At 42.0% G+C, this 26,147-nt stretch overlaps 1 protein-coding gene across 4 annotated transcripts; it reads left to right on the top strand.

The window, feature by feature from the left end:
• The first annotated feature begins 263 nt into the window (after positions 1–263).
• DAPP1 (dual adaptor of phosphotyrosine and 3-phosphoinositides 1) lies at positions 264–25,612 on the top strand. Of its 4 annotated transcripts, XM_068942032.1 has the most exons (10): positions 267–892; positions 1,519–2,064; positions 11,218–11,340; positions 14,748–14,881; positions 18,075–18,205; positions 20,442–20,489; positions 20,725–20,787; positions 22,620–22,705; positions 23,297–23,384; positions 23,849–25,612. In XM_068942032.1, exons 2-10 carry the CDS (start codon positions 1,928–1,930, stop codon positions 23,897–23,899), a joined length of 861 nt encoding a protein of 286 aa, XP_068798133.1. In that variant the 5' UTR covers positions 267–892; positions 1,519–1,927; the 3' UTR covers positions 23,900–25,612. The 4 variants fall into 4 exon arrangements, with proteins under 4 accessions (XP_068798134.1, XP_068798133.1, XP_068798137.1 ...); XM_068942033.1 differs by lacking the exon at positions 20,442–20,489 and having other exon boundaries at positions 264–892; XM_068942035.1 differs by lacking the exon at positions 1,519–2,064 and having other exon boundaries at positions 272–892.
• Positions 25,613–26,147: the final 535 nt, after the last annotated feature.

The raw sequence follows: 26,147 nt of genomic DNA, 5'->3' as shown, positions 1-26,147 counted from the left end.
GAAATACTTCAAGGGTACGTATTTTTATGATGTACAGTTTAAAGTAATCAGAGACATACTCGTAGATGTATATGTCACAGCTTCAGGTATATTTTATAATTTTCTATTTCTGTTTACGTTAGCATTCTAAACGTGTATCTGCATAAATAAAAAAAGCACTTCCTCATTTTCATGAAATTAGCAATGACTGTGTAGCGTTGACACATGCTTACATCCTTCCTATGCCAGCAGAGACCCACCAAAAACAGAGAGCTGCCTCTTCCAGCCTTCTTAGGGGAACGGCACCTTCATCCCACTGCTTTTTTGACTGCTGCACAGGAACTGCCAGCGCTATTCACGTTACTGCTTACGAGAATAGCAAGCATCTGTCCTGGCCTGCTTCTAAACATAAAATATCCTGGGGAAAACTTATTTCCAGTAACGGGAACCCAAAGCAAGCGTCAAAGGGCATTTGCTTGCACGCAGCTCTTACAGAGCGCGTAGGCGCATACAGAGGAGCTGCGCTCACTACATCCTAAAACCACTTCAAATACGGACCAAGAAAACTCCCAGGTCTCACCTCTGGGCCGCGTAGGGCGCTGCAGCCCGGCTCAGGGCTGCGCAGCCGCAAAGGTCTGAGGAGAAGCGCGAAGCCCCGGGGCCGCCGCACCTGCCCCAGCCCCGGGGACGGGCCGGCTCCCTCACCCTCGGGGCGGACGGCGGCCAGGACCTGCCTCCCACGGGGCGCCCGGCCGCGGCGAGCCGGCACCGCGGCCGGGGAGGCGCCTCCTCCCGCCTGGCCGCGCACTTCCTCACCGCCCCGCAGAGGCGGCGGCGGCGGGAAGATGAGCCAGGGCCAGGAGCCGCGTCCCGCCGGGCAGCAGCAGCTCGCCGAGGAGCTCCAGGAGCTCGGGTAAGTGGCGGCCAGGGCAGCTCTCCCCTGCCGGGGCGCCCCTCGCCCCCCGGGGCAGCACTTGAGGGGCGCGGACCCCCCCTCACAAAATGGCGCCCCCGGGGCAGCACTTGAGGGGCGCGGACCTCCCCCCCCCACAAAATGGCGCCCCCCGGGGCAGCACGATAGGAGCTAGCAAGGGGGGAAAGCAGCTAACTCTTGCTCCCAACTCTCATTAAAGAAAGGACTGAAATAAACCGCGATTTATTCTGAGCATCCCGCAGAAAGGCACAGCTCCTCCCAGGGCCGCCTTGAAGCTGGGTGCAGTCCTGCCGTGGGTTTGAGGGGTTTATGGGCTCCTGCGCACAGAGGATGGTGGTGTGCAGCAGGTGACACGCGAGGAGGAGATAACTGAGAAACAAATAGCTATTGGTTGAGAAAATAAATAACGACTAGAAAAGCTGGAGCACTAGCAGGTGTTTTAAACGCAGCGGAGGAAGGCAGTTAGGTCTTCCCTAGGGCAGCTCGCTGCCTTGTTGTCCGCAGAGGCCCCGCGCCAGGGTTTGCACCACGTCGCCCGCGCGTGGGCCGTCGCCCTCGCCCCACCAGAGCTGCTGGCCCGCAAAAAGGGTTTTCCCCCCGCTCAGTGTCGCCTCAGCCCTGGCCGGCCCCCACGCGGACGCTTTCCTCCGGGACGGCTAGCGGGACACGGCTCGGCATGGCCAGCGCCTCGCTCCGCACTCAGAGGCGTCACGGCTTCCCCAGCGCCGCCGCAGACTTTGAGATTAAGTGGACAGCGCGGAGCTTCTGCCCCTTCTGAAGATGTCATCCTAATTTGAAAACCAAAGCCCAGAAACAAAAGGAAGAGCAGAAGTTGCAGCAGACCTCCTTCCTCCTTCGCCGTTGGCAGTTTTGCATGACTCGCCGCTTTTGGCCGCTCACTAGTTCTGTGAATTTCTGCGGCGGGAAGGCTTGTTTTTTTCGCAGGGAGCGTTGCCACTGATAAGAAGAGATGGTGGCAGGAAGAGCAGCACAAATAGGGCCCGGAAGGAAAGGATGCAGGGCAGCAGAATAAAGGAGCAGATGCAGCAGAAAAAAGGCCAAGAAGATTCAAAAAGCAAAAAGGCTCTGGTGTCATCTCCAAATTCAGAAGGAAGCGAGAGGGTGAAAACAGATGCAATAGAGGATGATGGGTGAGAGCTCAATGATCATCATTTTTAGCAATTAATTAAAGTAGTTAAAAGATTGGAGCAGAACCGAGAGAGGCTTGCAGTTATTTCCTATGAGCTGGTATCTTCCCATCTTTGGGAGCACCCAAATGTTAATGAAGTGCCCGCTATGGAAGTGTCTAACAAATAGGAACTGAAATAAGTCACTTGGTAATGGAACCCAGAACAGCCATTATGTATTTTTCGTTTTACTTCTGTAAGGTTACTTACTCTCATACTAAAGAAGTATCTTTGCTGCACGGAAACAGGCTGTGTTGGAGCTGGTGAGGGAAGCATAAGTGCAAATTGCAAGACTTGCAAATTGTGAGATTGCAAGTCATGTAGGCTGTATGGCCTGAGTTGCTCTCTGCCGTGGATCGGTGCTCATAGAGGGCTTCACAGGTTGGTGAGGAATCCATCCTCCTCTTGTAGCACTGCAGCCTGACCTAGTACAAGTGAGAAGGACCAAACTCTGAATGAGAAGGCTACAAAGATATAAAAGAAGCTACAGCTTTAAAATGCTTCTCCTTCAATGGAAAGTTGAAACTTTTCACACAACAAAACACCAAGCATCTATTTCAGGGCAACCTGTTGAGTTAAATGAAGTAAGTGTGAATAAGCATGCCGAGCAAAGACTCCTTTCAAGTCCTTAAGTGAAGCCCTTCTTTCAGCTAGTATTAGGTCTACTTTTCTTGAATTTCCTGAAGAGGAAAGAGGAGACTCCTTGGCTCTGTATGTTCAGAGCCAAGGTCTGTCTTTCTCCATGTAGCATATTCACTAGGCATGTAGTGAATCTCTATGTATGTATGTATATCAACAGTGAAAAGCAAGCCTGTCACTCTCAACAGATGATACAGACCATAACTTTAAATTCTCAGCCACCACAAGACTTTTTTTCCCCCCTAAACTGTCTCTGGTTCTGCGACAGTGATGAGTTCCCTTTTATGCCACTATAGAATCTACCACAACTGAGACCTGAATCTGAGTAGGACCTGTGTCTTACAGTGGTAAAAAAAAAAAATATATATATATATATTTTTAAAACCTTACGTACATCATTGCAGTAATAAAGACCAACAGAGACAAAATTCATTCAAATGATGAGCAACTTTGAAATTAACATGCCTTTTGGAGGGAATTGAAGCAGGTTATTTTTAGACCTTCTGCTTTACTGTGCCCACCCCCCCCCACCAAAAAAATAAAAAAAATCAAAGAACTTGGGAGAAGGTTTGAAGAAGTGTTAAATGGGAAGCACTTTTTTCTTTACTTCTGAGAGAAAGGAGATTGACTACCGCAATATCCTCATATTTTGCCAGGTCAGCTGGTCACCAGAACTGAAAGCTGACAGCAACGTAGAAGAGTTTGCAGTATAAAACCTATCCAACTGCTTGCTGGGTTGGAGGGCCTGGTATTCACTGGTTTATTCCAGTTAAATGCTCTAGTAATTGCATAGGGAACACTGAAGTTGTTAAGAACCACGAAGGAAAAAAAAAGGTAGTTTTCAAGAGTGAAAACATCAAGAATGCTCTTTTACTGTTGTGTCAAAACACTAAAAATCAATGTGTGCAAAAACCCATCTTTTGTCTTATTCCTGCTCTACAGGTATCCCATCTGTCACTAAAAGTGACAGGAAATAAGGATTTAACCATTCAAATAATGATCAAGGACAATCACAGTCACTGAGTGATTTGGAAGCGTCTGCAACTGTTTATCAGATTGTTTTCCTCCAAAGCCTCAGTATTTATAAGGATATACTTCTTGGCCTCTTACATCACACCAAAAGAAAACCAAACCCATCACTTTCCCCTCTTTACCGCCTTCCTGGTTTACACCGTTTCTTTCAGTCATCCTTGCTGAGGGAAAATAGTGGCTTGTACATATTTGGAGCCCTCTAAATTATTTGAGAGTTTTGGTGGTCAGATAATCAAGAGTTTGAAGTGAACATTCAGAATACTATCAACTTCATTGATGTAAAGGTGTTTATAAGTAGAACCAGCGTCTAATGAAGAGAAAGACCCAAATCAGAATATCGCATATAATTAAAGAGATGAGAGAATTACTAACTTCTTCCCTAAAATTACAAGAAATATTTAAATAGGGAACTTTGAAATTTGTCAAAAGAGACAAAAAGAGACATCTTTGTTTAAAGGAAGAGAAAACAAACTTACTGAGTCTTCTTAATAGGCCTATTCAGCTATTCCTGTAATCAGCCCTTTTTCCCCGTGGGGTTTATTGCTGCCTTTGCTAAAACATCAGCGTTTGCACTGCGGCATGAGCTCCTGTAGCTGATCACGTGTAGCTTGAGTTTGGGGAATTCCATTCGGTAACTCACGTATTTGCGCAAGAGAAGAGAACGTGGAATAGCTTGTCATCCGAGTAATTACAGGCTGGCCTGGTAACGCAAAGTCAACTCCAGCGTAGCATAGCTTTGGTGGTACTGCGTCGTTTTCTGTCTTTCAGAGGTGGAAAGAATTGGGGAAGAGGAAACATGCTTTTGACATTTTCTTCCCTCTGCAGTGCCAGTGTTCTTTGTTGTCTCTACTAGCACAGATTTTACCTTTCTTAGCTCCAGGTTTGACAATACGATGACAATACAGTAAGACCGAACAATACTCTTCACACTTAGTTTTAGTAAGAGAAAAGAAATTAGACCACGAGGCCTAAATTATGTGATGATAAAAATGTATTTATGTGCTTAGGAACTGCAGTGGCTAGGACAGGGTAAATTGTCAGAAGAAATAGTCTTCAGCTTTGCTTCTAATAGAGAAAAATCAATTTTTCAAGGACAAAATTGTGACAGTTAGGAGGTGGGTAGCAGATTTAAAGAAAGAGAAATGGGTGAAAACCGGAACAGAGTCAGTTGAGAGAAGGGGAAGAGAAAATGGAAGTGAGAAGAAGAAGCTGAACTAGTGAAAGCCTACCGATAGCAGAGGGAGAGAACTTTAAGGTTGGATACATTGATGTTACTTACATTTCCATTTTTAGAGTAATTTTTCTGTGAAATGGCACCCTTATGTTCCAACAGTGTACTTTGCATGAGTGTATGATTCAGTGTTTCAATGTTATACATTAGAAAGATGTCTAACAAATACCGGTTTTGGTTGTATGCCACCTATACCTTCTTTCTTAGCATTCATCTCAGTCTTTCACCCTTTTTGTTGATTTTTCTAGAGCTGTCAACTTGGAAGCCATTAAACACATTGCAAAAATCTGCAATTTTACTGATATGAAGTACAGAGAACCCTTCTAACTTTCAGATGATAGGTGATGTTTCTAGAGTTTGTCAATGAGAAAAAGAATTAAACGCACACCTCTGATCTGGAAGTTGCTGAAGTCCAGTATACAGAGATAGAAACCGATGAAGCCATTCTGCAGAGTCATTTTGGGAATAAAGGCACACAAGAAGCACTGCACCTGGCCCGAAGAGATAAATGAATGCTTTCCCAGTTGCTTCATCAAGCAGTGCAGTAACTCCTTTAAAATAAGAATGGGAATGAATCTTGAGGTTATTATATAGTTTCAAGGTATAAGAAAATTCAACTGGTTGTGGTGCAGGATATTTTTATGCAAAATAAATAAATAAGTAAAGCAGGGGGAAGGGGCAAAACCTACCAACATGTACCACCGCAAAAGACAGGGTAAATATCTGCTCTGAAATAATTTAGGAATGAAATCCTACTCAGAGCACATCTAGGCCGTTTTTCCCTTATGTGGATCTTTATTCCATTTCAGAAATGGGTGAGACAGATGAATTTGACTGCTGCACTTCTGCGTGGCTCCTGTAGCTCAGGCAGCCGAGGTGCCATCAGCAGGGACAGTCACCTGCCCAGGAATACAAGTAGTATTGCACTGACTTGCTGTTTCTGAGGAGGGAGTAGGGAGATAACTCAGCTCTGAGTATCAAGAATCTCCTTCCTGTTTCTAATGAGGAACTTTAAACTGCTTGACTTTTTACAAAAGTAAGTCAAGACATCTGTGTAATAACCTGGGAAGACATTCTGATAAGGACACAAAAAATAAGTCCAACCTTGGCTACTTTTATCTAACAGTTATCTGTTAGCTAGGCATAGCTCAAAGTTAAGTATCACTCCAAACAGTAAAAACAAGTGGCAGTTAAAACTTCTCGCTGGGCTCTCTACCCGTCATGGCTAGCTTTTATCCTTATGAGAAAGGCAACTAAGTGTTTCTGTTGGGCATTAAGCAGATTGCCTATGGAAAGGGCTGAGAAGATGGTTATCCAGAAGTCATGTAATATCACTCCTTAGGTTGGTCCCAGCTAAGTGTTTTTATTCCTTCTGTATTCCAGTAGAGTTTAAAAGTTAGTCCACCTGATATCAGCTGCAGTTTTACTGCCAGCCCCTGTTTACACAGGCAGAAGAGAAGCGTTTTGAAAAGCGTCCATATAGTTTGTCAATGTCATCAGAAATGACAAATCCCACGTGTAAGGGCTCCTGGATCTGCAGGGGGATATAGATTCTCCCTCCCTACACCTAAAATAAAATTTCATTAACGTTTTTCCTTAAAAACATTGAGTTGTTAAAGAGAACAAATGAACGTTTTGAGGCTGTTCTTTTTAACTGGAAAAGGGAATTTCCCACCCCAAATATTGCTGTAGCAGACTCCTGATCACCACTGCAGGGTAGAAGGATGTAATCACTGTACTAATTACACAGAGATCTTCATAAAATAAGACGTTACAACATCAGCATGCCCTATTTTGGAATGGTGCCTGTTGGCATGGCTGTGGGGGTACCGACTGCTGGTGTAGACAAGGTTGTGCTGCAGCAGCTACCAGCTCACCCCGTTGGGGGAAATCACACTGGTGACTGGGCAGGGGGCTTCTCAGAACAAAGCCAAGTGCTATGACTTTTGCCTCTCTAGGGAATTGTCTGCCCCCCTCCCCGCTCTATTTAACAGTGACCTCAGTTAAAGCCTTCCTACACTGTCGCTGATGCAATCTAATCTGAAGAGTAGTCTAATTTCTGAAAACTTTAGAGCAGGAAGAATAGCACAGTCCTCCAACAACACGCACTGACAGCACAAACAGTTATGAACGTGGGATAAAGAGACCTGACATAATTTAATACAAAGTTAGGGTAACAAGAACAGATAAACAATTCTGGCAGCTTTTATGAAGTGACATTGTTACCGACGTGGCCAGTCAAACTGACAAGAGAGAAGCCTGAATACACAAACTAGAGTGAGCAGGGTTTTTGGTAGGAGAAGGAAAGTTTATTAGACAAGAAAAACCTCCCAGAAGTACGTACGTGTCTGAGACAGGAAGACTTCCAAGGCCAAGGGCACTTGCCAAAATTATTGATTCAACTAGGCTCTGAGGCAGGGAAGAAACTTTGCTCCATCTTCTCCCCTTTGTCCGCTTCTTCACAGAGAGCTCTCTCAGGAGCTGCAGGCAAGTTCTGCACTCTGATGCAAGTGTCAGAGTGCAGAGGCTCTCTCTGGGATTTTTGTAATGAGTACAAGCGCTATAGGTTGAGTCAAATTAGAGATGATTTTTGGAAGGGCTTTTAGAAATAGGCCGATACTCAAGATATACAATGTGGTTCAGACTGGAAGGGCTGTAAGACAGAGTTCAGTTTTCCCCCAGGAAAGTAAATAACTAGAATGGCTTGCTGATGGTCTTAGTAAAGGCTTCAAAGACAGGTATTTGTAAAGCCTTCAATTACATTTTATTAGTTTCCTTTTTTAATTAAGCAGGGAGATAGAGATATATTATGTTTTCCATCAACTGTTTCCTCTCCCAGGCACGTAGGTATCACAGAGAAAAGAACAGAACTTAAGCTAAAGGTGGCTGCCCCTTACAAAGTCCTGTTGAATGAACTGTCTGCCCCACCTTGATATAATACCACCACATACGAAAGCTGAGCTCCAGTGTGCTGTCTTAAGACTTCTGTTGATAGCAGATGATGTAGAACAGAATTTATCAGACCAGTATGACTTTTCTTTAAATCCTGCCTTTTTTGCCCACCAAATTCAAAGCATTCCCCTCCTCCTCCAAATGTTTAAAGTCAATTGAAATGTATGTAGTAGTAACATGGCTGTTAGGAAACTTCAGTGAATTCATGAAATGGTGCTGGCATTTTTATTCAATCAGCAGTGGTACTTAGCAGCTCTTGGTGGCTCCAGATCAGTTATTAGACTGGCTGTGCAAAGGCAGAGGACTTGACTATGAGAAACAGTGACATGAAGTTTTGACCTTGGTTCACTTATTGGACCACTGTTGTTTATAACAACATCAGACTGCAGTATAATCAGTTTAAATTAGACCAGTTAAAGCAGCAATTTAAGACGTAGAGGTTTGAAAGGTTACATACATCTTAAAGATATTCCTAGCATATATTTAGCATTTCTACCGGTTGTAAATTAAGAAACAGGGCAGTTCAGAGCCTTCTGCAGTGGACTGGTCTATGGTCAGGATTGCTCATTTACAAATAGGAGGTTAGTACAGGCAGCAGTGCCAAGTGTATTCAGAATCGTTACGGTCAAATACATTTCATAGTTGATTTGCACCAAGGAGAATTTGGACTTTTTAAACAGCTACTCTGCTTATTTGAGGAAAATTGGATCGAGGCTTTCCTTTAAGTTTCTTCCTAGCCTTGTTTGCTTGCATTTGGGTGATAAGACAGGCTTTATTGGGAGAACAGACTATTTGCGTACTTACCTTCCTGGTGGTCTGTGTGCAAATACTGAATTTGCCACAGGATTTTAAAATGAACTTGTGTTCATGTTACTGGAACAAGATTTGAGTGACCATTTGCATGGTTCAAACAGTAACAACTGTCAGGTTACTCTGATATTTCACTGACTGGAGAAAGGCAGCAAAAATAACAGTTGCTTTGGCATGGAGAGCCATGTTATGGCATCGCATCCATTTCTACTTTTTGAAGTGAGCAAGACGACCCTAATGTTTGAGAGATTTTTGTCTGAGACAGCCTATTCATGAGAGAAGAATGGTGGAACCCTTTCACCAAAGATTGAGATATGCACTTTGTGTCAATGTTATTTCCCAAACTAAGGTGGGTTTTTTTTGTTTTTTTGGTTTTTTTGGCACTGCATAGTGCAAAAATTTCATTGGTCAGGATCTTTGTGCTTGAAGAGAGACCATACTTAAATGGAATTTTTTTTAAACAGAGTGACTTCTATTTTAAAATATCTTAATAAAAGGCTTTTTGGAAATAAGGTAACTGTGCCCTTAACCTCAAATTGAATACGCCTTCTTTATGAAATTGGCCATTTATAGATTTTTCTCAATGCATGTTTTTTCTGCACAAAAGTGAGAGAAAAGGCGTTATGAGATTCCCCTCAAACAGGTGAGATTCCCAGGTCTAGATCCAGCCAAGCGTGCGTGCTGATACCAGCCTCGTAGCATCAGGAGGGACCTGACCTTTGACTCTGACTTACTTGGGCAGTTAATCCCAAAGCCGATTTTGGCTAACAGGTGTTTCAGAGGATGACCCCTTGATCTTTGAACGTTCATGATTGTATTCCTTACAGCGCAGGCAGCCCATAGAGCACGTTCTAGAGCCAAAGCAAGCAACATCCTGCTGGTGTTAAGTTTCACGGGGATCTTGTCTTCCGTAGGGTTAACGGTCTGCAGTCTTTCGTAAAGCAATTTATCAACCAGCTGGCCTTTCGAATAGGCAGCCGTCTAAATCCAGAGTTAAAGCTTTGGGGGGCAAGGCGGGGTGGGGGGGAGGATGCCAAGTTCAGTAGCAGCTTGCAGTGAACAGATAAGGAGGAAGAGTACGCAGTTACACATCATTCACATCATTTCAGTTTGAAGACTGCCATAATACAAACACCAGGAAGTGCTGTGATCCAGCTCTCCACCAACCTATATTTCTCTAGCTGAAATAGTAATAGAATTGGACCCCAAAGTTACATGCACACACAGATTAAAGGGTGGGGAAGGAGATTCTCCCAACACACACACACACGGGAAGAGCCTCACTCCTGGCAGAGCCGTGCCCAATTCAGCACCAGAGGTAGTTCTGCTCTTGCCATACTGTCCCTGCATGTTAAGGTGTGACCAAGATGCAATAGTTGTTTATTAACAAAAAGCTAATTCCGCTCAGAAATACTGCATTTCCTCCTACCTTGGTATCTGAAGTTGCAAACATAGCTATTAATAATACCTGCCCTCTGTTACAGGATGACACCCCCAGCCTTTTATATCTGTTCCTCTTTTTTTTTTTTAATATGTTCAGCCTCAAACATTTTAACTGAGAGTTTCTTTTAAAAAATCAAGTTTTTCTATGCTAAATCACTCCGGACAGAAATTAGGCCAAAACCAAGGTTTCACAGTTGGATTCTTCCAGTGAACTTCCCTGTCTAATTTTTCATATCATTAAATGAAGCAAGCGTTCAGATGCTTTGCTGTGTTGCTCAGAACATGTATGGCTGAGCAGCAATGATAGCAGAATTAAAATTTTCTTTTAAGTTTTTTCAGATAACTTTGTTCCCTTCCCCTGTTCTTTCCTCCAGAATGGTTATGTTTCAAATGAAGATTTTAAATTTAGGCAACTCAGTTTTATTACAGATCTTAACAGTGCAGATGAACCGGGTTGCAGGGAATGTAGGATTTGAGAGGAGGTTTCTTAACAGTGTTGCCTATTTGCCCCAAAAGAGGAAGTGTACTGAAGCGCGTAGATATGTCAGGAAGTACAGATTTAGCAAATAGACAGAGAAGCCTGAACACCCCCCCCCCCCCAAAAAAAAAAATGCTTTCACCTAAATCAACATACATTTAGATAACGTCTCATTGTTCATGCAGGCTAAATTAGCAAGTTTTTTTTTTTTTTAAATATTCAGCAAACTGTCAGCTGTTGCCAAATTTTGAAGGAACACCTACTCCAAAACCTACAAACAAACAAAAAAACCAACCCCCCGCACCCCCCAACCACTTTCTGGTCTTGTCAAAAGGAGGCTGCCTAAAGGGGAACAGTTCTGGGCAACCTGTGTGCGCATGTGACAAGAATGATAACTGCCCATTGTAACAGCGTTAGTTGCAGGCCTTCCTTTTTTTCCTTAGCTCAGCTTCATAACTCAGCAGAAGCTGCAAGCTAAGAACGAATGCTGACGCTCAGGGTGAGTGACGATTTAACCCTTGTATCTTCCTAGGTGGTATCATGATAACCTTACCCGGCATGCAGCAGAAGCGCTGCTTCTCTCCAATGGGCAGGATGGAAGCTATCTCTTGAGGAAGAGTAATGAAAGGGAAGGCTTATACTCCCTTTCTGTAAGGTAGGCTATGGACAAAAGTGACTGAATTTATCTAACATTACCCATCTGACGGTTTTAAAGTCTTTGCTTATTCCCATATTTGTTTGCAGCTCTCATGGATTGAGATGACCTACAAAGTTCTTTCTAGGGTGTGAACAAGAATTGTTTTCGTGTGTATTTCTAACAGTAGACTCCTGCTGAATGACATTTTAGTAAAAAGAGGCTTGGAATTGGAAATTGCTCTTTTTTCCAAATTATGAATTCATCTTCCTGGAAAAAACATCATTGGATGGACTGATTTTAGAGGTTCATTCGTGCATTGTGCGGTTAAAAAAAATCTATATGACAGTTGCAGGAGTTCACGAAACAGACTGATGGGAGTAGAAAGGTTTTGGGATGAGGAGATTACAGTACTAAATATACAGTTAACAAGTGATAACTCCACCACCAGTTTCTGGACAATCCGTTCCTATGCAGTTCACAGTACCTGTTCCACTGTATAGGAACCATCGTCTCTGGGAGACGATGCAGTATTTTACAGTGAGCCTCTTCCATTCTGTGCTAAGACTGTTTTAGCCAGTAGTGCACAGCTGATTTGAGCAATATCTCAGGGTAACGATTACCACGCCCTTGAAGTCACCAGAATTACAGCAGTTTACATCAGTTAAGAGTGCAGCCTATACAGAGCATGCGTACTTTAGCCTGTGTAGCTCACCACTGAATCACATTTAAGGGACCCTCCTAAGATGCAGAGAAGCCAAAAATTTTAAGAGGGACAATACAGAAGACATGTATTAGACACACAAGGTAGCCGCTGCATGTCAGCTGAATGGAGATAACCAGCCCTGAGTACATGCTTAGCCTTTGGCAAACGTGTAAGACACATTAAGCTTCTTTTATTAAAGTTTAAGCTAGTGCATTTGACCTCATTTCTATCCTAAACTGAGCCTACAGATGATTAGTGACCACAGCTCGGCTGAATCACAGTAACTTTTTAAGCTAAGGTCACTTTGATAGATGCATTCCATTAGTTATTCACAACCCTAATAGACAAGAACACAGCACATGCCCTTGAGATTAGTGATTTTCCATGTGCCAGTACCAGGAGCCATTACAATTTGGAAATGTAGTCGTTTGCAAACAGGAAAGTGCAATTTGTGCATACCCGGTTCCATAGAGGTATGAAAGACAAATAAAATTTGCTTCACTGACCTCTGATAGAAGGCCCTAGAGCAAGTATTCCCATACACGCACCCCTGAAATATTACCACTAGAGACGGTCATTTATACGACAAGCTAGGGGGATGCAGGGGTGCGTGTGCCCTGACTGGGGTCTGCGGGTGGAGTTACAGAATGAATATTCAGAGTAATAATGGCCAAATTAGGTGTAAATGTTGGGAAACAGGACAGTAGGATATATAAATAATAGCACTGCTTAAAAAAATAATTTAAACGAAAGAATATCTTGATAGTTCATATTTTTGCCTGTAAAGTATAACTAAACATTATTTATAGTATTCTACTCCAGGCAATTTTTCAAAAAAAATCCTGAAGCTGTTTTTCAAGAGCATTCGGGGAACAACCTATTACAATAAAATAAAATTTAAATTGTTCTTTTAATAGGAAATAAAAGCTAAAGTGTTAAACAAGTGATCAAAATAAATTCACCGCTTTAAGTCTAGGCTTAAAATACCTGGAAGAGTCTACTTCAGGCCAATTCCAGTATTTTATTCAGCTCTCCAAGTAGGGTTAAGAATCACTTACTGCATTACTAGATGCACAGAGTATCCCAAACCAGAGTCCAGAGCCTGATCTTCTACTCCATTAAATTAGTTTTGTGGTGGTACAACTCCCCTGAAGTACTGATTTTCACTTTAAAATGTTTCGTTTACTCATTTGCCCATTTAATTCTAAGTTTTCCTTTGCATTTTTTGACTAATACAGAAATTGTTTTGGAGAACGTGGTTTGATTTTGTTCTGATACATTTTTATAGAAAGGATCATTTTAGCAATTCTGACTGTCACTGTCCTTTTCTCCTAAATTCCTTCTATAGTTTTTACTTTATTTTCTGCCTCTGCCTCCCTAGAAACTTCAGTCATTGTTAGGGTTTGTTTTAATAGGAAACAGTGCTTGGGATTTTTATTGACATATCTGTAGTAAGAAGCTAGAGAGGGATCCCGTAGACTGAAATCCCCTCCCCCAGCTAAATTAGCCAATTTTAAAAAGGAACTAGGCAATAGAGTAAAGTTGCTCTCATTGCAACATTGTTAGTCTTGTGAAAGCGGATGAAAACTTTGTCAGTACAGCAGTCACAGCAGCTATCTGGTGTATTGGCCATCTGCACTTTGCTTCACACGCTAGTCTGAGCTGACTTAAGGCAAAAGTGTTTTGATAGCGCAAAGCGCAAGAGAAGCTGACAGAGGCATATTCTACAATATCATTTGTGTCTCAAGTATAGTTCAAAGATGTATGTTTGTTTGACCACTTGTTAGGAATACATTATAGATCCCTTTCTTCACAATGTTTTCAGCGTATTTGCTACATATATTTTTCCTGAGCCTGATTTTTGTCTGGACTGTGTTGGGTGCTAGCAATAACATTAACAGAAATAGAGCACCTCCCTTGTGAGGCAGCTAAGTGCTTCACTAACTTCTGAAATAAAAATAAGTGCCCATCCCAGAAGTGAGGCCTTGCACACCTCTCTAAATATCATCAACTTTCATAAACAAATGATACGACTGCCCTAACAGAAAGAGAACTGTAGTTCACGTTAGACAGTGCCCACTATAAAGAGACCCCTCATATGAGTACAGAGACAAAGCAAACTTTTGAAAAGACTTTTCAAAAAAAATATGAAAGGCTTAGATGTCTAAAGTCACATTATTAAATCCATTCGTGGGTACATAAAGAGAAGCAGTCTAATTTTGAAAGACGACCACGTTTTCAGTGAGATCAGGAGGATACCTGACAAGACACACATTGAGCAGTGTAGATACACCATCAGAGCTAAAGCCTGGTACTCGAGGGAGTATTATCCTGCTTAGAGGACTGGAAGTCATGTTGATAACTCTTGTTGCCTCTTTGCAACATGAGTTAATTCAACCTACTTGGCTTTTCCAGGGTTTCACTGTCTCTCATCTGCAAAAAACAGCAATGACTTACTATTTTTTAAACAAATCTGATTTTTCAAGTGTGTCCAATATTTGTGAAGGATGGCAGTAACACTGGTATTACTGCTAGGACAGTGATTCTCGACCTTAAATCTGTAGAGTCCTTTGTCTGCTGTACTGCAGTCTACTGTGTGAAGCAGACCCTAAAAGGGTCTGCAAGTCCAGATTGCCTGCAGTGAAAATTGCTGTTCGAGGTTTGTAGGTACTCAAATGTCTTTGGCATTTATGCCTTGACAGATTTTCCTTTTTCATTGTAGGGGAAAAGATTCTGTGAAACACTTTCATGTGGAACATACAGGAACTACATTCAAATTTGGATTTAATGAATTTTCTAACTTGAAGGAATTAGTCATGCATTTTGCAAATCAGCCTTTAATTGGAAGCGAGACAGGTAAGGAGAGCAAATATGTTTTTTGCCATACTTCATGTAATGCATCACAAGCTCCTTTTACTCAGATCTTTATCTGATGCATCTGTGGCTGATGGGTTCCTCTTCAGACATTCTTGTTTGCATTCACCTCAGATATCTAGGATATCCCCCTTAAGAGACTTTGCCAAGTACCCTAAAGACAAACTACATATAAACTTACTGGGATCTTGCTAGCCAGGGACATGAACTCTTTTTATTTACGAGAGTAGCAGGACCTTTCCAAAAAGGCCAAAACCAAGGCAGGGTGTTTGATTGGTTAGAGAATAAATTATCCAATATAAAGCTGAAATCCCCCCCCAATAAGGATAAGTAGAGGAGGGACTTGGAATTGTTTAGCTGCACTGTTCTTCATCTGAGGAAGTAGTCTGCAGTGATATGCTCACTCCTCTTTCCCTGTAGGGGATGTGTCCTGTATTACCTCTCTGCCTCTTCCTGGCTATGGAGGATCAGCTTGCTGATTCCACACCCCATCACAGTGACTCACCTTGTTTTTAAGAGGGGGGAAAAAAAAGGCAGCACTGGATTTTTTTAATGGTCAATGAATTAATAGTCAAAAAATTAAACTCGATTCCTACAAATGGCTTGGGATTCCAGTGTGGTGGCATTCAGGAGAAGCAGAAGCATATTAGCATGATAATGACAGTTTTAGGTTTAGCTTGAATGTAGAAGTTAAAGATTTAAAAGTCAGTGCAAGTTAGTGTGAAGAAAAGGGGACAAAAAAAGGTATCATGTAGACAGTGTATGCAAGCAACTGATATGTAGAGTAGTGCCCGATTATATATGTAAATAGTTAAATAATAGTTGGCAGACAGATAGCCATAACACACACTGAATATACAGAAGTAGTCTTTAACTCAACTGAATCACAAGCATTAAACAGTAGGGTTACTTGGTAAGATATTTTAGAAGAAAAATGCAGTGGAACTTGTAACACTGCACTTGTATCTTTCAAAGCATTCTCTTTAAGTTTTAAGAGTGGTTAGAGCAGAGCTTAAGCATATATTTTGTGCAAACAGCTATTCCCCCCCCCCAAAAAAAAAAAAAAAAAAGACATACAAGCCTAACCTTGTAAAGATTTTGGATGACATACAGAAATATTCAGGCACATATTCACTGCCTCTGTTACAGACATTAGTAATTAAGGATTTGATGTTATGTGATCTCCGTGGACAGGATCAACACTGCTGAATGATGGGGTCACTTGTCAACTTCAAGCTCCCTAATCAGATTCTGCTGGCTCTGTGAAATCTCTTTAATTTAAGCTAGGCATGCTATGGAGCAGAAAAAGGCATTTGAACATCACATCAAGGAACCTTCTGCCCTTTCTTCCTACGGACAGCAATAAATAGGAAGAGAGAATTAGCACTCAGGCAATGCTCCTTCAAATACAGATGTCAGAGCTCTCCTGAGTGGCATGCGATTTATGCCAGGAAGGGGGTAGGGGCTCATGAGGGCCGACTCTAAAGCCAGCATCAGCGAGGCTGAACAACTGGCCCCACACAGGGTCACACAGCAGGTCAGCAGAAGAGCCAGGAACAGGCTCCCATTGCCTACCCCTTCAACCACATTTCCTTTCAGCGAGGGGCAGCAAATGACCTGAGACTCAGGCATTAGTAGAGAGTTGTTGTACCAATTTTTTATTCACTGTTACATTCCTAAGCAGTTTGCTGTAGAAAAATTGTGAGCTCAGGATTGAGACAGGGCAAAGCAGAGTTAAGGAGAATACTCTTCATCTCTGGCTTGCTTATGGACAGGAATTTATAAGACAGACGCCAAGAGTTGCAATATGTAAATAGAAGATAGTGGAAACCATTACTTCCCGCCACCTCTCCCCTCATTGGAGCTATTTTTACCTCTGGAAGAAGCTCACTAGGTGCTGTCGGAACAGTGCTTGAACACACTGGGCTGCAACACTGCAAACTGGTCCGTACATGCAGCGGTTCTTTTGTATGGGGACAGCTGCAGGGTTGGGCTCCAAGCCCAGCAAGCCCCATCGGACTACAGCTTCATTTCCACTCTGAATTGCTACATGGATTCACATCTATTTTTCTACACTGTAACGTGTACGCTTCCTCCTGAACTACAGATAATGAAAATGAAATTAAGGCTAGTATTGTCCATGAGATTTTTTTCTTGAACAGACAGCTGACTATTCAGTAACAAGTTTAAAGCAATATGCTGTCATGTTTCTGTCTTTATTCAAAGTGACAAGGTCAAAATGTTATTCCTACCCATTTGCTTTATATACCTGTTTTTAAACTATATTTGGAATATATTTAGGAACTTTGAGTCACAAGCCAGACAAAAAAAGTCAAAGTAACTTTAACTTGCCTAAAATTTCCGATAATGTGGTTACATACTAGTTCTCATTCTTCCTTAGAAATGCAAACATACAGAAAGACTCAGAAACACACAGAAAGACTGCTAGAGGGCAGCTGGATCAGCTTTTACTAGTTCTCTTAAATATTTACTGAATGACTCTGTAAAAGCATCTTTTTGTGGAGGAAAAAAGGTGGAGAGCTTACTAGAAAAACAAACCTCTTATAAAAGGTCCTTCCAGTTCTGATATAAGGATCTCTGTGATGTACATATGATAGTACTGAGCCTACGCAACAGGTTAGGAGCAGTTTCCATAGACTGATGATGGAGGTTGTCAACTTCCTTTTAAATGGTAAAGCTTTCTCCCCTCTCCGAACTAGGGAAAGTTAAGTTGATTCTGACTTTGGACCTATTCTAAGTTGAATATCTCACATTTGCATACACCCCTGTGCCTGTGATCAGATTTCAGTTGGTTACTTCATATATTATTTTTCCACTTCCCTTTATAGCCCTTCCCATGACAAAACGTAACTTATTAAACTATATTTTACTTTCGAATGACTCAAGTCATCTCTAGGTTTCAAGTCCAATTCTTAGCAACCCCAACATCCCTCCTCTTTAAAAGCTGACGACATCAGCACAAAATGCAAATTTAGCAGCATTTCTTATGCTAGGACATTATCTCACTTATTTAAAAACAGTGAGATTAGATGCTACAGCAGTTACTATTCTAAGGCAGTTGTTCATTATTGCAAATATAATAAAAGGCAGCTTTTTGCTAAGAACCTGCAATACACCTGACCTTATTGCTCACTGCTCTCTTTTTTCTTTCCAGGAACCTTAATTGTACTGAAGCATCCCTATCCACGGAAAGTTGAAGAACCTTCCATTTATGAGTCCGTCCGAGTTCACACAGCAATGCAGACAGGAAGGACAGAAAACGATCTTGTTCCAAATGCTCCCTCAGTAAGTTGTGTTCTGGCATGAGGAGGGTTTCTCCCAGCCCGAGTTTAGTATGATTGCTGAAGTGCGCTATGGAATAACACCAGTAATTGATCCTTTTACCGGTTCTTAAACATAGGAAGTCTTTGCCAATCATAGCAGAATAGTCTTATTAGATACAGTCCCATGACAAATAAGGCCCTTCACACTCTGTCTCCGAGACCTTCGGTGCCATCAGTGGAAAAACATTACCTGGACATGTAACTGTACATTACACGTACAGGAGTCTGGCCATCTGAACACAGTTCTTCTGTGTTATCTTCTCGTTTGAATGTTAGCTTAAAGCTTCCAAGTAACATTTTTGGGAATAAAAATTAATGAAAAAACCCCCACACACTCCCAAAAAACAAGTGTAACACTTCTCACATCTTTCTGACGAGGATCAGAAAGATCCTCGCTGTATACAATAATACCTGTGTCAGGCTGCACAGTAAGCACTTGTTTTGGCAAACGTCTTTTACAGTCAGTGGGAAGTTTCTCTCTCTCCAGAGGTGAGAGGAGGAATACTGTAAATAGTGAAACTGAGAAACAGCTACAAGACTTGCTACGTTTTCTCTCACTCAGTGAATATGAGGATTAGTTGACAGGAAACAGCTAGTGGTACTAGACATACTCGCTGCTTCTTATCATTTTAGTAGTTAGCAATATACAGCCCCCTTCCTAACAGGGAGGGAGGAAAGAGCATCTCTAACTTCCTAGGTTAATTAAAAAGTGACCCTATGAAAGGAGGGTGGAGGGGGTGGGTTGGGGAAAAGCCAAACAGACAGGGACACATTTGGAAGACCCAAACTGAAAAATGATTCACACAGGTTAAATCAGAGTGCCTATATCCCAACAGGTACATTACTATAATAAAAAGGGTTTTGGCATTTTCACATTGATTTTTTTTTTTTTTAAACAAAACTTTAGAATCACCTTGTCCTAAAGCACAAAGATGACTTGCTAAATTCTGCCACACACTTATGCCCAACATAGAGAAAGCAACGTGATAGAGAAGAGCCTCCATACTTTCAGCCCTGATAATTATGAGCACAGTAAAAAGCTGTGTCATGTTAGAAGCTATGCCTTACTGGTACGAAAAGCAAGAAAACATCTTCATATCCATTTGGGCCAGTTGCTTTGACGTCTGTGACTCACTTGGACAGTAATTAGGGACTGTACTAGGGACTTTAAATCCCTAGTATTTCCTATCTGAGCAAGACAGGTGGGTTGTCTAGGACAGTAGTGCCCAGAGCAAAGAAGAAGGTACTTTAATTCTATATTCACTTTTTTTTGGGGGGGGTGGGGGGGGTGGGGGGAAGAGAAAAAGAGAAAGAGTTACATGAATAAGGATTAGCACAAAGTGATTAAAAGAAAAAAAAACTGTTTTGATGTCTCTCTCAACCATTCATAGTTGGGTTCCAATTTTACCTCCAAAGAAACATGACCCTTTCACATACAACCAATAAAAAGGCAATTATTATTCAAGAGCAAATAGCAATTCACTCGGCAAGAATCTAGTTTTTAGAGGAGAACAGTCTCACAATTAGATCCATACATAGAGTTTCAGTGGGTATCTGAGAAGCCACAGGGTCCCAGGGTCACTGATGATGGCAGTGAAGCAGTTCAAAAGCCAATTTTTCAGTAAGCACATTGAATTTAACAGTTTTCTCTAGAACGTGACTTAAAAATAACAATAAATTAAAAAAAACACACCACCTTTCAATTTGTCTCCCTTAGCCCTGCCCCCGCCCCCCAAGTTAAGAAGAAAATGCCTAAATTAAAAACATTTCATTCTTTCCAAGTTCTGGTATTTCAAGAGCAATTGCTGTGTCTAATTCCACTGGCCAGCAGACCCCAGGTGCTTCTGGTTACAACATACACAAAAACAACAAACTAACTTATAAGTAAAACTAAACCTTAATTGCAAGTGCTTACTGCAGTTGGTTGACAAGGTACGAGCCAGAAGCTCGCACAGAGAGAAGCATGGTCTCACAGGTAGCTGTGAGAGCTAGCCCAGCTCCCTGTGGACCCCAGTGGGGAATCCAGCTGTGCAAGGGGAGCAGCACCTACAGGAGCAAGGATGGAGCAAGCGGTGATGGGAAGTTTGCCCGAGAGCAGGCTGCCGTCCTATCTTACGGGTATAGGACAAGAGGGGGATGTGGGAAATACAAGCAGAGCTCAGTCTCTAACCCTGATCCCCTTCCTTCTTACTTCACAGCTTGGTACAAAAGAAGGATATTTGATAAAACAAGGCAAAATAGTCAAGGTAAGGAAACCTCTGTTCCTTGCTTCCAGCCTGTAATCACACACAGAAGCTAGAGATGATGTGGAGCTGAAATAACTCCACCTCTATTCCTCTATAGAGAGGAATAATTACTGGTGCTTTTGGAGACAACAAAGCAAGACTGCAAACCAGAGCAAGCTTTAAAGGTTTTTCTTCCCTAAGCAGTGTTACACTGAAGTTCTCACAAGACAATTACCATCCTTTCTTGATCTTTCAGAACTGGAAGACAAGGTGGTTTACACTGCATAGGAATGAACTGAAGTATTTCAAAGATCAGACAGTAAGTAGCAAACACCAGTTCTACTCTTTAAATCTCTGCAGAGGCAGCTGCAGCTCCCATGCACCTCTGGCTTCTCACATATGTATCACCACTTTCAAGCTAAAACTTCCATACTGTCAGAGGGATCCGATCTGTTCAAATAAGGGCAGAGTTTTGATGAAGACTTTAACAGGAACAGGTTAATAAGGTTTATGGATAGAAAACTTCTACTGTGCTCCTTTAGTCATACCTACTAGTTCTTTGCAGTGCACTGATTGCTTTGTCCAGTGAGTTTTAAGCTTCCAGCACAACGCAGCTTTCATTGGTGGCTTAGACAGACAAATTAAGAGACAGCGTGGTTATTAGGGCATACCTGCAAACGCTAGAAGTATGTCTTCCTCTTCTTTATGTAATAAATGGCTGCGCAGTTTGTGGTGGCCCTTATTTAGGGAGTTCCTCCCTCACAGCATTCTGCCATAGATTAAACTGTTACATCTGGAAACGATAGTTTGTCCTTACAGTTGCTACTCTATTTCTACCTTAAACTGCATAAAAATAGGACATACCTCTAGAACTTCTCCAGCCGTAACACCATAAATAACACCGTAAATGCAGCCAAACTGTTCACCTCTGTATCTCACACCTCTGCCCAGCCCCATTCCAGACACGTAACAGATTTTAACGCAAGAACATACAACTGTCCTCTCTCTCCAAACATTATCATTTATAAGCAGTTATTTATTTATGGGCCTTCCATTAGTTTTTACTGCAGTTCAAACCAACTTGACTTAAGTTTCCAGGATAATGTTTCAGAGTGCAGAGCACTGAGTGTTTGAGCAGCATTTGTCACCTACCAGGCAAGAGGGTGTCTTTGTCAGAAACACGGCCTCCTCCCAGGCAGCAGCTCCAGCTGTGTCCTGGTGCTCCTGTTGTTTCTGCAGGGTTGCAGATACCTACTGGTGAGCAGCTTACCACTGGCCCTGGGACAGCGTGCCCTCACACATCTATCTCAGCACAAACAGTTTTCTTCTAACATAGCATTTAACTAGTATAGTGGAGATAGGGAAACAACATGTACGCCGCATACCTGGTCAGAGATTGTGAGTGCTGAGGCTGCTTGGGCAGAGAGGAAGCTGTTCTTCCCCTTCAGCTGACTCTTATAAGGTGCTCAACATGGTGAGGTTGAGAGAAAAAAATCAGGAAAGGATTCTCACACCTAGGAAGAATTAAACTTTTAAGAGAGACAGGTGGCAGTTGTGCACAGTCTCCATCGCTGGACCCAAGCACTTCTTGGCCTGGCCCAAGAAAGTTGGGTACACATGTTCATTCAGTCAAAACCATCCCTTCTGCTGTAGCAGCTGCTGCTCCAGCTCTCCTTTTGCATTTCTCTTTTCCCAGCTTCATCCCTTTAAAAGCACTTTAGGAATTAATTACATCTCCAGCAGCTGGTTAAGCCAAACCCCTGATGAGACCTATAAACATTCCCTGTCTCTATGAAAGTAATATTTTAGCTGGAAATAATATCAGAGTTGTTACTGCGTTGGTTATGTTATAATACATCAACCAAACCCTCAGCAGTCTGCCTCTAGCTCTAAATATTCTGTGGTAGTGCCATACTCTGTTGTTTGTCTAGACCTAAACTGACTGACCTGCTTTTTATGTTTAGCTGAGCTCTTCTCACAGTAGCACTGCTATTAATTTTGCTAGTTTGGGTTTACAGTGTTGTAGCTGTACCACCTATGCCTGGAAACAAGTAGTGTGCTCATAAAGGTCCATATGCACTGAAGAGGAGCTTAAATAGTTTTAGCTTCTGTTTCCATATGTTTCCATTTTAACACCATTTTATTTTCAAGGCCACAGAACCAATTCGGGCACTAGACTTAACTGAATGCTCAGCTGTGCAATTTGACTACTCCCAGGAAAGAGTCAATTGTTTCTGGTAAGTTGCTATATTTTTTTTTCCTACCGTTTTGGAAAGGTCAGAATAGCTAGTTTGAAATATAACTGCTGGGTGCTCCTGAAAGCTCCCTTGATAGCTGCAGTGCTCATCTCCCTCTCACTCGTGACTCTGGTTTTGTCATCCAAACCTCCGTGAGTCCTGCATGGCTTTGCAGGGATCACCCCATCAAAAGGGGTTTTCTTGGTGAATAGGAAGGGGGTAGGCCTATATTGTGTGTGTTTCCCTTCCTAATTCCCTAAGTTCATGTAATCGTTGCCTAGGCCTGTGGAACTGTTACTGAGGTAAGGTCCTCACCCAGCTCCTGAGTTCAAATACTGCTGCAGGTCACACAGTAACCACTTCTGTGCCCAAATGCGGGTCCTTCCTCTGTGCGGGCCTAGGACAGCATATCCCCAATCTGTAAAGGACCGTAAGCAGTTCTTGGCTAACCTCTCTTCTGGTGACTATACACAGCTTCACTCCACTTCTCTGTCTTAACAAACATGGGTACTGGCCAGATGGGCTCAAGTTTTACGACGAACTGCTGATTGTTCTAGCAAATTAAGAAACAGTTTAATTGTTTACTTACAGCTTAGTGTTCCCACTAAGGACATACTACCTGTGTGCAAAAACTGGAATAGAAGCAGATGAGTGGATTAAAATATTGCGATGGAAACTGGTAAGATGATGTCCAATATTAAATGGCAATATGCTTCAGGCAGCAGTAGCCTTGATACTGCTATAATAAAACAATATTTTAGCACAGAAGTGCTACAGTTCCCAGTATCTGCAAAGACGGGAGTAGTTGTTCTGCCTTCCAGGCCAACTGGGCTGGAATAAATACGTAGTTTTCAGGTAACGCATGCAGGCCTGCAAACCTGCTTTAGCATTTTTGGGGTGCCTTTTTAACATATCCTGATTATGAATAAGAAACAATTTTTACCTTTAAGGATGTTAGCTCACAAAGACTGTAAACAGTATAGAGCATCACAGACTGCGTGTGTTGGGTCATGAAGCAAACAATGAGAAGACAATGTAAAGGCCTGAAAACATTAGTTACTTAAAACTCAGTAACTTTGAGTCTTTTGTCTTTTTTTACTCATCCACATAGGCAAACACTAATGGATTGTCTTTCTGTTCTAGTCACAAATACGGAAACAACTGGAGCAGCGTAATGCCACCCTCAAGTCATAGTTGCACCTTGACTGCTTCTACTCAGTTGGCAGGATGTGTCTCTTTGCTAAGGGGAAGGCATCTGATTACAAGAGGACTGTTTCAAATGTCTCCATTGCCAATAACGAGCACGTGCCTGTGCGGATACCCCCGCACACACAGATTTGCATCCAGCTCTGCTCACAAAGGATTTGTGCAGCTGAGCACTTTCAGGCTGTTGAGTCATGTGTGGAGACTGTTGCAAAATTACAAAGTTGGTTTGATATGCATGGTTTGCATTTGTAATGCACACTTAATTCATACACCTGTTAACCAATAACAAAAGTATTCACTGTTTAAAACTTCTGAGGTAATACAGAGCACTCCCTTGAGGATTTGTTGCAAGCCCCATTGCAGCTAACCCTTAGCAGCATATTCTGTAGCCTTGAGTCTGTTATTTAAAATCAGTCTTTTCTGGGAACCTTAAATATTTCTTCTGTATTACCTGTTTAGGATCTAAATTTAAAAAAAAAAAAAAGACAGTTAATGCTTTCTCATAGCTGTGAAATCAGCTAGATTATATATTTTTAAATAATATCTATATTACAAGCCAAAGAATAAACTTAATATTTCAAGGCCCTTTCAAAGTGATGGATGAATAACAGCTGGTTCTGGTAAAATATATTTTTGTATGGTTTAGTTTTACAGTGCAGCAATGACTACAAGTGAATGTTTGTTGTAAATGACGTATATAGGTAGTGGTAAGCAGCATCATGAAAGCACATGTACTTAAAAAGTAGGATCATGAAAAAACTGGCAGCTGGTTCCCAGCTCACGTATGAAAGGTAGGATGCTGAAGGATGGATGATGGCAGGGTTCTGCCAAAAGCTTTGCTTGCGGCAAACACCAGCCTTTGTAGTAGGATTATGAGTTGGGCCCCTTACAAGCCCCTGTTGAAAACAGGCTGGATTTTGTTATTTTTTTTCTCACATAGAGAACGTTAATAGACAAAACAAGAGGCTTTGCCCAGAACTTGAGATGTTCTAGAATTAAGCATTGCTTGCTTTATATTAAACAAGATGAGCAACAATAATAAAAAAGCACAATCTTCCCCAAAATAACTTGTGAATTTACAAGAATACATTTTCTACATAACCTGATGTAAATTTCCATGTATTTTTGGAAGATTCATGTAACAGTTTCCGTGCTCACTAGTTTTGCAAGCGAAAGGCCAGTACTTCAGTGCTGTAGCGCAAAGAGGCATTGTATTTTAGGAGCAAAATACAGCACACTGGAGGTTTTCAAGGCCAGACCGGGTAAAGCCCTGGGTAACCTGGCCTGACCTCAGGGCTGACCCTGCTGTAAGCAGGAGCCTGGAGGAGAAAGCCAGGATGTCATCTCTGCCAAGGTGATCCTGCTGGTCTCTGAGGAGTGGGGGAAGGCAGGGAGTTGCTCCTCCTGACTGTTTAACGGCCAAGTGTCCTATGTAAGGTTGTATGCAAAGCTGTCTCCCCTGTGAACACCGCTTTGGCAAAAGGCTTTAGTAGCGCTCACATAGCAAGTCAGTTTTCCGTAACTGCCTTTACTATGAGAAGACTTAAGAAGGGAAAGGGGAAAAAAAAACCCTGGAAGAAAAGAGAATCCAGATTTGGACACAGGAATAGCATCTTATTTCAACTAAAAAAAATGCCAAATATTTGTAAATATTTTCATACAGACTTTTCTGAATAAAATGTCATTATAAATCTTGTAGAAGTCTTCTGGTATTTCTGTACTGTAGTGTTAAGGCTTTGTAAAATAGGCTTGTCTTTTTCTCCCTTAAAGAAGTGGCTTAAACTAACAACTGTGATTTAATTAAAAAGCTTTGATGAGTTTGCATGAGGTAAAGGCAGCATAAGGGGAGAGAAACCTGATAGTCTCCAACAGTATTGCTGTTCTGTGAAAACAGCTTGGAAATGAAACTTGAAGTGTAGCCACAAAAGCAGCCCTGCTTTTCATATAAGCAGACCGTGTTACAAAACATTAGAAGCAAGTTCAGCACGTGATGCCACCAACTGAAGCCAACACAGAAATGGAGCTCGTTTGGCTTAAAAAGCAGATTCACAGACAGGACATTGGCCTAGTTGAACAGAAACTAATGAACAGCAAGAGCAGGCTCTAGATAGGACATAAAAGTGGTTTTGCCACAAATAAACACAGATGTCTTGGCACTCAGTTACCACCTGCTTCTGTAATTATAAGCAACAGAAAGCCTAAGCCAGGAGCTCAGTTAGAATGGAAAAGCGTTGAC

This window comes from Struthio camelus, chromosome 4 (assembly GCF_040807025.1).
Source record: "Struthio camelus isolate bStrCam1 chromosome 4, bStrCam1.hap1, whole genome shotgun sequence".
Classification (NCBI taxonomy): domain Eukaryota; kingdom Metazoa; phylum Chordata; class Aves; order Struthioniformes; family Struthionidae; genus Struthio; species Struthio camelus.
This window is presented reverse-complemented; position numbering and strand designations above follow the sequence as displayed.